The 12650-nt window shown below is 35.3% G+C and overlaps 2 protein-coding genes across 5 annotated transcripts in view; both read right to left on the reverse strand.

The window, feature by feature from the left end:
• LOC127075384 (uncharacterized) overlaps positions 1-7609 on the reverse strand; it is a 33885-nt gene extending 26276 nt beyond the window's left edge. For 2 of the 4 annotated variants that reach the window (XM_051016859.1, XM_051016857.1), the window contains exon 1: positions 7184-7604. The gene's annotated coding sequence lies outside the window, so the exon portion shown is untranslated. Of the gene's footprint in view, positions 1-5924; positions 6200-7020; positions 7079-7183 lie in introns of those variants that run through there. The other 2 variants (XR_007786421.1, XR_007786420.1) reach the window with 2 other exon arrangements.
• Positions 203-1420, reverse strand: LOC127137338 (uncharacterized). Its single transcript, XM_051063809.1, has 3 exons — positions 882-1420; positions 334-533; positions 203-288 (listed from the first exon to the last, which is right to left on the reverse strand). The coding sequence occupies exons 1-3, from the start codon at positions 1418-1420 to the stop codon at positions 203-205; spliced, it is 825 nt and encodes a 274-aa protein (XP_050919766.1).
• Positions 7610-12650: the final 5041 nt, after the last annotated feature.

Genomic DNA, 12650 nt, shown 5'->3' on the forward strand with positions numbered 1-12650 from the left:
GGATCTCTAAAGGAGAAAATTTTAATTTCCGCTGCGTTTTGGACCGCAATTCTCCTTCAGTTCCAACAGCAAAAATAAACCTTCCAAGGGTATTAGCAGTGGTGGAAATATGGTTGGTAGGGACCCAATTTGCAGCTCCTATTTTATGCAATATAGCAAACTTGACAGTCAACTTCCCAGCAGGAAGATGCTTTTTAATAGGTCAACCTTTCACCTGCCTAGCTGTAATCTCTCTACAGACCTCATTGTTTGTAGCTTCCAGTTCACCTGCACCCTCAATTTTTCTTCCTAGAAAATTATTAATAACAGTGGGAGAGAATGTGATACACTTACCCCTCACAAACACCTTACAAAATTCCTTGTTCTTATCAGCAATATCCTCAGGAATGTTGACATTGAATTCCTTAACAAAACCTTCATAGCATTGAGAGAACCCAGCCACAGTCTTCAACAACCCAACAGCCTTTATCAGGTCCATGACCTCCTTGACATCAACAACATCTTTTCCCAACTCCCTTTCCACAACCACCCTTCTTTGAATCACAAATTTCCACTTGGCAGCTTCATCCTCAAGATGGAAAGAGATGTTATCCAAATGAACAACAACAACTTTAACAGGAGACTTCCTAGCAGTGGTTTTCTTCATAGGAGAGATGTCAGGGACATCTTCCTCAACATCCTCTTCAGACTCAGAATCTTCTCTGACCTTCCTCTTCTTTACTTCAACCTTGCTCCAAGATTTGGAGGGACCAATACCAGCAGTTTTCTTAGCTTTTCTAGCTGACATAAGTTCAGCCATAGATCTTCCTTTTCGAGTCTTCATGCATTTAGCCACACTTGGCTTTAAGTGATGAAGTAAGCTATACTCTTGATCATCAGACCTATCATCCTCTAGGTTAATCACATTGTATGCATCATTATGCTTCTTAGAGTAGGAAGCATTGGCAGTTTTAGGTGGCACAAATTTTCCTTTATCAGACACAGTTTGCCCTAGAGAGCACAACCCTTCAGCAACCATGTCCTTTTTAGAACTGGAGGAATCGTCATCCTTCTCACTATGTTGTTCAGCCTCAGGAGAGGGGTGAATTTGAGACAGGGGAGTAGAAAATCCCTTCACAGAATGTCCTTCATTAAGGATTCTAGTGACTAGGTTTCTTATAACACGATCAGTGTGGTGTATATCTTCCTTAGAATTTGTGGTAGGAGTTGAACCAGAAGGAATACAAGAGGAGTTACCTTGATCAGAGCATGCCGAAGCTGAGGCATCAATAGGATGGTTCAAATCAATGGCCTCGCAAGGAATAACTGAGAGAGGAACCACATCCAGAATCTCATCATCGGGAATGTTCATAGGAGGAGCGCTAACCTTTTGAGTAGACTTAGTAATTTTTGAAGCAGAAGTATTTTGATGTTGTGACATTTTGGAGTTTTTCTGGAAAAAGTGCAGTTGCCCTAGTAGAGGTAAGTGAAGAAGGAGCAGGAAGATGGAAGAGTTGGAGTAGGTAGTGAGGTTATGGGGGTAGCGTGTGAAGACGTGATAGATGGTATTTCCAAAACTAGGTGATGATTTACCATAATGGGGGCGCTTTATTTTATCCACATAGACACTAATTTGCTTACTTTTTCCACTCCATATTAATTGCTACAAGTCTTCATAAATGCAAATCCCTAATTTTCCTCTCAGGACTTCAAACTGATTTGCATCCAAGGCCTTTGTAAAAATATCAGCTAACTGCATCTCAGTAGCAACATGCTCTAAGGCTACAATCTTATCCTTCACGAGTTTTATAATAAAATGGTGACGAATATCAATATGTTTTTTCCTGTTGTGCTGAATAGGATTCTTTGAGATGTTTATAGCACTCAGGTTGTCACAGTACAATGTCATGACATCTTGCGTGACATTGTATTCAGTCAGCATTTGTTTCATCCACACCAATTGAGAATAACTACTTCCAGCTGTTATGTATTCAGCTTCAGCAGTAGACAGAGAAACACAATTTTGCTTCTTACTAAACCATGATATTAAATTGTTCCCCAAGAAGAAGCATCCTCCTGATATGCTTTTCCTATCATCAGCACTTCCAGCCCAATCAGCATCACAATATCCAGACAGCACATATTCAGATCCATGAGTGTATAGCATCTCATAGTCACTAGTGCCATTGACATATTTCAGGATCCTTTTCACTTGGTTTATATGGCTCACCTTTGGTTCAGCTTGATATCTAGCACATACACCTACAACAAATGCAATGTCAGGTCTGCTTGCTGTGAGATATAGCAGACTCCCCATCATGCTTCTGTAAAGACTTTGATCCACACTGACACCATTTTCATCTTTAGACACTTTCAGATGAGTAGGAGCAGGTGTCCTCTTGTGGCTTGCATTCTCCATGCCAAACTTCTTAACAATATTCTTGGCATATTTACTTTGAGATAGAAAGATAGAATCTTCCATTTGCTTGACTTGCAGGCCAAGAAAATAGGCCAGTTCTCCAACAAGGCTCATTTCAAATTCAGACTGCATTTGCTCAACAAAATGTTGAACCATCTTACTTGACATCCCACCAAACACAATATCATCCATATAGATCTGAGCCACCATGAGCTTTCCTCCTTCATCTTGGACAAATAAAGTCTTATCAATGCCTCCCTTTCTGTATCCATTGTCAATGAGAAACACTGTGAGTCTCTCATACCAAGCTCTAGGAGCTTGTTTCAACCCATAGAGAGCTTTCCTCAACTTATACACATGCTTTGGAAGATTTGGGTATGTGAATCCCTTTGGTTGTTCAACATATACTTCCTTATTCAAGTAGCCATTTTAGAAGGAACTTTTCACATCCATTTGGAACAGTTTAAACTTCAGAATACATGTCACTCCTAGCAATAATCTAATGGACTCCAGGCGAGCTACAGGAGAAAATGTTTCATCAAAGTCAACTCCTTCAACTTGAGTGTATCCTTGTGCTACCAATCTTTCTTTATTTCTAGTAACCACACCTTTTTCATCAGATTTATTCTTGTAAACCCGCTTTGTTCCAATAATATTTATTCCTTCAAGTCTTGGAACCAATTTCCATACTTCATTTCTCTTGAATTGGCCTAACTCTTCCTGCATGGCATTGATCCAGAATTCATCAGTTAAGGCTTCTTTAACATTCTTAGGCTCAATCTTGGACACAAAATAGACATGTGAGATCACTTCCCTTGATCTAGTGGTGACCCCTTTATTTGGGTCTCCTATAATGAGACCTTTAGAATGATCCTTCTGAATTCTGATAGAGGGTCCCTTATTTACTTGATCAGCTTCAGGTTCAGCTTGAGTGGACTCATTCTCACTACTTTTGTCCAGGATTTCAGCTGGGGCATCATTCAGAAATGTTTCAACATCGTCTGTGACATCAGTCTCTTGATCATCAACAACAATATTGATATATTCCATCATAACTTTTGTTTTGGAATTAAGAACTCTAAAGGCTCTGCTGTTTGTTGAGTAGCCCAAAAATATTCCTTCACCAGTCTTGGGATCCATTTTCCTTCTTTGTTCACGATCAGCCAGGATATAGCATTTACTACCAAACACATGGAAGTATTTGATAGTAGGTCTTCTTCCCTTCCATACTTCATATAAAGTGGTTGAGGTCCCTTTTCTCAAGGTTACTCTGTTGTGAACATAACAGGCCGTGTTCATAGCTTCGGCCCAGAAGTGATAAGGCAACTTCTTAGCATGAATCATAGCTTTAGCAGATTCTTGGAGAGTTCTATTTTTCCTTTCCACCACACCATTTTGTTGAGGGGTAATGGGAGAAGAGAACTCATGACCAATACCTTCAGATGAACAGAATTCAGCAAATTTACTGTTCTCAAATTCTTTCCCATGATCACTTCTGATTCTGATAACATGACTTTCTCTTTCTCTTTGAAGTCTTTGGCAAAGGTCTTTGAACACATCAAACACATCAGATTTTTCCCTTATAAAATTCACCCAGGTATATCTGGAGAATTCGTCCACCACAACATAAGCATACCTTTTCCCACCAAGACTTTCCACCTGCATAGGTCTCATCAAGTCCATGTGGAGAAGTTCCAGCACTCTAGATGTGGTGTCATGTTTGATCTTATGATGTGACATTTTTGTCTGCTTTCCAATCTGACATTCACCAAATACTCTTCCTTCTTCAATCTTTAATTTTGGGATTCCTCTGACAGCTTCGACATATATGATCCTCTTCATTCCTTTAAGATGCAGATGACCCAGTTTTTGATGCCATGGTTTCACTTCTTCTTCTTTATCTAGAGCACATATTGATGAATAACTAGTTTCTTGAGAAATCCACATATAGCAGTTGTCCTTAGACCTGACTCCTCTCATGATCACCTCATTTTTTTCATTAGTAATAAAGCATTCAGTTTTTTTGAAGTTCACATTTAAACCTTGATCGCACAGTTGACTGATGTTGATCAGGTTTGTAGTCAATCCTTTAACAAGCAGCACATTACCAAGGTTAGGAACTCCAGGACAATTCAACTTTCCAATCCCCTTGATTTCACCCTTTGCTTCATCACCAAAAGTTACATAGCTGGTGACATGAGGTTAGAGGTCAACCAGTAGGTTTTTGCTTCCAGTCATGTGTCTGGAGTGTCGTACCCAAAATTTTGACCACCTTTTAATTTTTATTTTCGGTAAACACTAACACATCCAGAGCATACCAGTCATCTGGTCAAGTGACCTAAAAAGTCAAAAGATAGACCATTTTGATTTTTTAGTCCCTCTTAGGAGTTGATTTTAGTTTAGGGGTATTATTTAAATTATTTAAAAAAAAACATAATTTGTAGGAGCATGCTAAAAAGAGTATTACTATTAATTTTTGGGAAAATTAGTAGTGTTAGTAATCAGGATAATATATTGATTTAAAAAAATCAATTAATTAGGGGTAGTATTTACTTAATAAAAGTATAAATTGATGAAATTATAGAGGTTTTAATATTGTTAATATAATTAACTCTCATTAACATATTAATATTATGAATCCATTTTGTTTTAACTAAATATATTGGTCCAATTGGTAAAAGAGGACTTTTAAGAAGTTAGAATGGAAAAGTCATGTGTTCAAATCTCATCTTTCTTACTTTCGATGTATTTTAATTTATATATTTTTTAAAAATTGATTTTTTCACCTTTTTGCATTTTATTCACAAAAATAGTTAAAAAATATTAAAAAAATATATATATCAAAAGTGTCCAGATTCAATGTATTTTATCAATTTTTTCAGATCTCATTTTTGATTGGTTGTGCTCTATCACAATTAAATAGTTTCCTTTTTTGTTGACCTAATTTTCACCGTAAATAAAAACCATTTTCTCACAAGAAGGGGGGACAATTATACAAAGAATTTCACACACAAAGTCCTAAACACGATTTTTTAGGAGTCCCAACTTTATTTTAAAGAGTTTATTTCTTATAGATTTTTTAAAACCATATGATGTTTATTTGATGGTTACTTTTTCAAATTCAGTTATTACGTTTTCTTTCATAATTTTTTTTTTTATCAATTTCTAACACAAATTATGATTAATCATAACCCACTTCACCATTTCAGATACACGTGGAACATGCTTTTCACACTAAAAAAGGTCACCAATTGATATTCTGTGTGTTTAGATAAATCATCGTAAAAACTAGTTTAATAAGGAGTTTGAATTTAAGTATGTTTGTATATTTTACTCTAAAACTAATCTCACTTTTTTTGTTGCGAAATCTTGTGAACATACAATTTTTCATTAAATATAGCTGAAGATGAAACATTGATCGTTACTAATTTTCTTAAAATTATATAGTTGTAATTTTTGGAGATTTATCAAGTTGGTTATTGATAGGAATGAAATCTCAAATTTTTATGATGGCAAGTCCAAATCATTCATGTGTTTAAGCTAATGTTGATTATGCACCATCTATTAAGACTTGAAGCACAATACTATGTCTCTTGAATTTGCAATGAACTGTAACAATAGAATAGTTGTTCCAGCGTGGAATCAACTTCAAGCACTAACCACAAACCAATTCTTGGGGCACTAAAAAAGGCTATAATAATATTTTGTTTCTATCAGGTAGAAAACCATGATAAAAAAACATATACTCAAACTTTTCTCTTTATTCTCACTGTGTAATCAAATTCCCAGTTTCAATTCAACCTTGCAACAACATCCATATCGTATCATGAAATTCCGACAAAATCATTTTCTCACAAGAAGGGGGGACAATTATACAAAGAATTTCACACACAAAGTCCTAAACACGATTTTTTAGGAGTCCCAACTTTATTTTAAAGAGTTTATTTCTTATAGATTTTTTAAAACCATATGATGTTTATTTGATGGTTACTTTTTCAAATTCAGTTATTACGTTTTCTTTCATAATTTTTTTTTTATCAATTTCTAACACAAATTATGATTAATCATAACCCACTTCACCATTTCAGATACACGTGGAACATGCTTTTCACACTAAAAAAGGTCACCAATTGATATTCTGTGTGTTTAGATAAATCATCGTAAAAACTAGTTTAATAAGGAGTTTGAATTTAAGTATGTTTGTATATTTTACTCTAAAACTAATCTCACTTTTTTTGTTGCGAAATCTTGTGAACATACAATTTTTCATTAAATATAGCTGAAGATGAAACATTGATCGTTACTAATTTTCTTAAAATTATATAGTTGTAATTTTTGGAGATTTATCAAGTTGGTTATTGATAGGAATGAAATCTCAAATTTTTATGATGGCAAGTCCAAATCATTCATGTGTTTAAGCTAATGTTGATTATGCACCATCTATTAAGACTTGAAGCACAATACTATGTCTCTTGAATTTGCAATGAACTGTAACAATAGAATAGTTGTTCCAGCGTGGAATCAACTTCAAGCACTAACCACAAACCAATTCTTGGGGCACTAAAAAAGGCTATAATAATATTTTGTTTCTATCAGGTAGAAAACCATGATAAAAAAACATATACTCAAACTTTTCTCTTTATTCTCACTGTGTAATCAAATTCCCAGTTTCAATTCAACCTTGCAACAACATCCATATCGTATCATGAAATTCCGACAAAATCACGGAAAAGCAACAACAACCAAAAAAAGAAGAAGAAACAAAATCTTGGATCTGTGACATACCTTCTGTCGCGGAAAACGAACACAAGCACGTGGCCGCCGGAAAAAAGAACGAACCTCAATGCCTCTCATACCGGAAACAGATCCAAACAATCACGTATCTGATATCGCATTCGGCACCCTCAACAGCGCTGCCCCTTGCCAATACTTCTCTGATCCGCCGCTACCGCACGTCTTCTCCATCATTACATAAGAGAGAGATAGAAAGGTACACTTTATTCTTAGTACAGATACGAACATGATAGTATTTTGTTTCATTCAAAATGAAAATAGAAATTTATGTTGTATAGATAAATCTCTTTATGTCTTTATTTTTTTATCGTTGGATTGAAATATTTGTATTGGGACCTTATTGGCTGTTGCACTGTTATAGCACATTCTCACTTGCTAGTCACATGAATATGATAGAAAAATGGGTCACACAATATTAGTTTGTCATATATTGGTTTTCTTGAGTTCTATATATTTTAATCTTAAGTATAGTTACTTTTCTTCATGTATTAGAACGTTTTGCAATTAATTGGTTCCTTAACTTTTCTTTCCATACATTAAATCAAAAAAATTTGATATTATAATTAACATAGAAAAATAATAATATATAATTAATAATTTAATATTTATTTACTTAGGATTAATTAGATCTATCTTAGGATAGAAACAAAGTTTATTTCTAGAAGGAATTTGGGATTTTAATCATTCTAGGTTAGGGATAATAATTAGGATTAAGGGATAAAGTATATCATAAATCTTTATAATTAATTGATTTAATAATTTTCTTGTTTAATATAAAATAATACATATTTAATTAATTAGGGATTAATAAAATGAGGAATTATGATTTATTGAATATAAATTTTTGGGGGATAAATATGAGATAAAATCATAGGGTTTTAAGGGATAAAAACAAGGGACAAACATTAGGATAAGAGATATGTTCTTTGGGAGTTTCTAGATTAAACTTTTATTATTGAATAATCATATATCGTATCACTATGAATATTTTTTTATAATCAAATTAACGAGATTTTTTTTTGTTGCATTAATTAAAGGGGATAAGTCAAGGGATAAATCGGGGATAAAATCCGGATAAAGGGTTATGTCTAATACATAATTATGACTCCTAACTTATTTTCTTAAATAAATTAAAATACTATTTTTGAAAGGGATAAAAGGGATAAAATCAATATAAACTCACCTTAAACTATAAGTCCTCCGCTTTAGTGAATTGAGGCATTTTTTAAAATCAATTACTTCTCCGTCCCCGATGCGTGAGAACTTTTAAGGGAAAAAAACAACAAACCAACCAACATTTTTTAAGACGGACTACGGGGCTCTGATCCTTCAATAAATTTGAGGGTACGTAGGCGTAGAGTTGGAAGACTCTATCGAGTATAATAATCAAAAAACAATTTTTAGGGCTTCCCTTATTAAAATAATAAACATTTTTGTAAATAAATAAATAATTAAACAACTAATAAATATTAAAGCAATCATCTTAAGGACACACTAATCTTAAAATTAGAGGAGGATCTCATTGGGTACAATGGAAGTAAGGTGTGTCTAACACCTTCCCTTTACTTAACTGACTCCCGAACCTAGCATCTCACCTTTAGTTAATAGGTTTTATCATTATTTCCATGTTCCTTAAGAACGAATAAAGAATGGTGGCGACTCTGTCAATTTTCCAACCGCGACAGCTGGCGACTCTGCTGGGGAGTTCTTATACTTTCCCTAAAGAGAGTCCATCCTAACCTTGGGTTTTAGGGTTATGCTTGTTTCTATGTGTATTTTCTTTCCTTTATTTATGTTTTTTTATTTATTTATTCACTTTATTCTTTACTATATTATTATGCCTGTCATATCATATTGATTGGGATTTTTAAAGGTGTGGAGCCAAAACCTGGGCTTCAGAAAAAATATAAGCTTAAGTAAGGGGTCGTCCTATCTCGGCCACCGGGGTTTTCATCCCGTAGGGTCTTTGATGACGATTCCACCCAGAATAGATCAATTCAAAAGGGTTGTCATGAGAAGGCCAACACTTCCTCATGATAAAACTTTGAGTTCGATCCATGACTCTGGGGACCTCTTCTAGAACCCTCTTAACTTAGGGTGACCTTATGTTATCAACGTGCAAAGGTCGTTACTAAGGTCCCGCCTAGACGAGACTTATCCCGAAGGATTACCGTAGGAAGGCTTGCTCCTTCTCATGGTAAAACAAGGGTATAATCCACGACTCTAGGACTATTATCTTACCCAAAGCTTTATATCCTACAAGTGAGGGGATTGGGTAGTCTAAGCCTAGATCTGACATATCATAAGGAATCTACCCTTAACTAGGTCATGCTTGCATATTATCTTACATATCCCGAAACTGTTTGGGTTTCCCATGCCAATTATTATCCCTATCTATAAGGAACCTTCTTAAACAAGGTCTTCTTATATTCGACATTATCCTTAAACCCATATGTGGATTCTATATCCATCACAATCTCTAAACCTGTGCGGGTTCTCTTACCTGTCATTATCCTAACGCGACACTTGTGTTGCATCTAAAAGAAAACCTTTTAGCATACCTTCAAAGTAAAAAATAAAAAAATATTTTTGCATACCCATTCATTTTCGTGCATTTGCATACATACATATACATTTGCATATCCTTTCCACTTTTGCCCCTATCCAGCTAGCAAGTCTCCCGATGCTCGCAAATGAACTTGCCACATGTCTCAAGAAGAGCAAGTACCATTTAAGAGAGAAGGTAACCCTTTGCCTTGCAAGCCACCGGTCTATCCAATGCTTTAAATACAACGAACCTGGATGATGTCACCGTAACAAGGTCTGCAACAATATCTTCTTTAGTAGCAGCCATATGCGCCTCATTAATCACAACAAAGGAAGCTTGGAAGGAAATTGGATCTTATACTAACGTCTCATGACTTAATCAGAGGTGCCCTAGTAGGACTACAACCGAATGATCTCTCTCCTGGTCTATACCCTAGAAGTCATGGCGAGAATGCCCGATGTGAGCACAAAGTACAAGACCTACAATTGACTTTCAAAGAAGGAGTCCCATTGGTGAATGGTCACACTTACTTTAACAATGTGCAAGGACGTCAAAAAAAGCATCCCCTAAAGACAATGGATCAACAATTAAGCTCATCCCTGGAATTAATAGACTTTATCATTGCTAGTTGTAATTTCTTTTTTGCTAAGGGTTGTTTGTATTTAAAATTTGTACTCTTTAAAAAGTAATTTTAATAAAACGAGCATGCATATTTTTGAATCAATCCATTAGTTTACACTCTCTTCTATGCCATCACTTGCTAAAAAATCAAAAATTTCCATTTCACTTTTACCTCTTAACAAACTTAAGAGGAGAATGATGTAATAAATAACTGAATTTGATGAGTATGCTTTTAATAGTAAGACCTGGTTGACGATGTAAGATATTGTTTCGCTTCCCTAAACACTGGAGAAATAAAGAGTTAATTCGTAGTCAACCCCATCGAGCCAGACGTTGGTGTTTCTTTTTCAATTTATAAAAACCCTTAATATTAACCAGGGGCAGGGTAGTTTCAATTAATCCAATGATGCATTCTAGTCTCAAGAGAATTATTCCATCTAATCACAAGGATAATAGGTTTAAGCACATCTTATTCCTCACACCATTCAACTTCGAGGAAGCAATGAAGTCAAAGCTCACATTAGCTAACATGGTAGTCACAACTTTTGAAATCAAAATCAAATATCACAAGAGTTGTTTAAAATCTTGCTAAGTCAAAAACTAAAAAGGAGTTGACTTAGGCAAAAGTTAGGGCATCCCGATGGACCACAATTCAAAATAATTGGTCCATGCAAAAATAGGGATTAAAAAGAAAAAAAAGAAAAACGGAAACAAGCTTGTAAGTGAAAGTAGGTGACTGCCACCTCAAGAATCTCATCGGTGCTTGAACCATTACCTTCATCATCATTACTATCAAAACTCTCTTGCAGATTGAAAGCATTTATTGAGTTAATTGAATTTAGGAATGGAGAACATCAAGGAGAAGGGGTAGGATACAATTAAAATTTGAGCCTTATATCTTTTTTTTGTTAAACCATGAATCAGGCCACGTTACAACCTTCAAAAATTCTAATTGAAGCTAGGTCCACTATGAAAGCATACTGGGAAAAATCGTTGTTAAGCTAACTCTGAATGTTTGTTATTAACCATCTTGTTCTATCACATCTTCCTTTGTGCCAACCTCATGGACATATATCATCTGTATACACCATATCCGTTTTCCATAACAATTTTCAATTTCAAAAACTTGCATGAGCATGATGTTATAATTACTTTTCAAAAAGAATATTTTTCTCACAATTCAATACTTAGCACCAAGGAAATATAAACAATGGTCTGATCAGGGGCATACCACTTTGAGACATTCCTGACTAGGAGCAAGTCACCTAAGGGTCCTCCCAATTAGGGGGAAAATCCTTATGATCCTAGGGACATATCTGAATGAGAAGAGCAATCCAAAACACAACGGAATTTAAAATTTCTCCTTTAGTGATCCTTACGAATGGGCATGATCAGTGATAGAATCGTTACCTCTTGTGGCGATTGTAACCTTTATGCAGATCTACGGAGCGATCATGAACGTTGAACGATGACAACGCCTCTATTCAGTCCACACGAAAGAATTCCTTCAATCTTAGTTCTAGCTGCTACGAATGAAGGCTTTGAGTGAGAGAGAGAGAGAGAGAAACGAAATTGCAACTGCACAAATGCTTCTACATAAGGGTTCTATTTATATAATCACTTGCGTGGGCTGCAAGCTAAAAAAGCTCACTCAAGTGTATGTGGCCCATATCTTATAATATACCAAAATCACTTAAGCGCGTGGTACCTTACCATATTTCGTATTCTACTTAAGTACACTGTACCTTACGATGTTCTACAATTCACTTAAGTGCACCGTACATTACGGTATTCCTTAGTTACTCTATCTCTCATCAATCCGTTCTTTTGTGTGTGACCCTGTAGGTTTTCACGGCATTGGCAATTATATTAAATCACATATTTAATATAATAAACAGTGAGGGTATCTAGCAACACATCACTGCTATCTAAGACACGAAAATGTCATGTGATCTAACAAATCCTTTTGTGATAATACTTATGTATACAATTACCCTTTTTCCCTTATGTCTATATTGAACACAAGGCATAGACCGTGTCATCCTTGTCCAGTTCAATATTGGGCCCATAGACAATTATCCTGTTACGCAGGATGGGCAAATTCCATCTAGGTCACTCATGTCCCTTAGCATGCTTCATGGAGTACCCATCAACTGTCTTTATGGTCATCCAGTTACGAACAATGTTTGATCAACAATAAGACACCCGACTCTACATCTAGGGTCCATAATGGTTTCAGGTCGAAGGGTGGTATACACCATTATCACCATGAGAATAACTTATGACACT

Source organism: Lathyrus oleraceus, chromosome 4, assembly GCF_024323335.1.
Source record: "Lathyrus oleraceus cultivar Zhongwan6 chromosome 4, CAAS_Psat_ZW6_1.0, whole genome shotgun sequence".
Taxonomy (NCBI): Eukaryota; Viridiplantae; Streptophyta; class Magnoliopsida; order Fabales; family Fabaceae; genus Lathyrus; species Lathyrus oleraceus.

What these genes read in the sequence shown, in the direction of transcription:
- LOC127137338 (XM_051063809.1), bottom strand. Translation starts at nt 1,420, where the DNA reads ATGTCACAACATCAAAATACTTCTGCTTCAAAAATTACTAAGTCTACT. An exon ending in ATTAACCTAGAGGATGATAG is followed by an intron (nt 534 to 881) that starts GTCTGATGATCA and finishes TGTGATTCAAAG; the next exon opens with AAGGGTGGTTGTGGAAAGGG. An exon ending in TTGTAAGGTGTTTGTGAGGG is followed by an intron (nt 289 to 333) that starts GTAAGTGTATCA and finishes ATAATTTTCTAG; the next exon opens with GAAGAAAAATTGAGGGTGCA.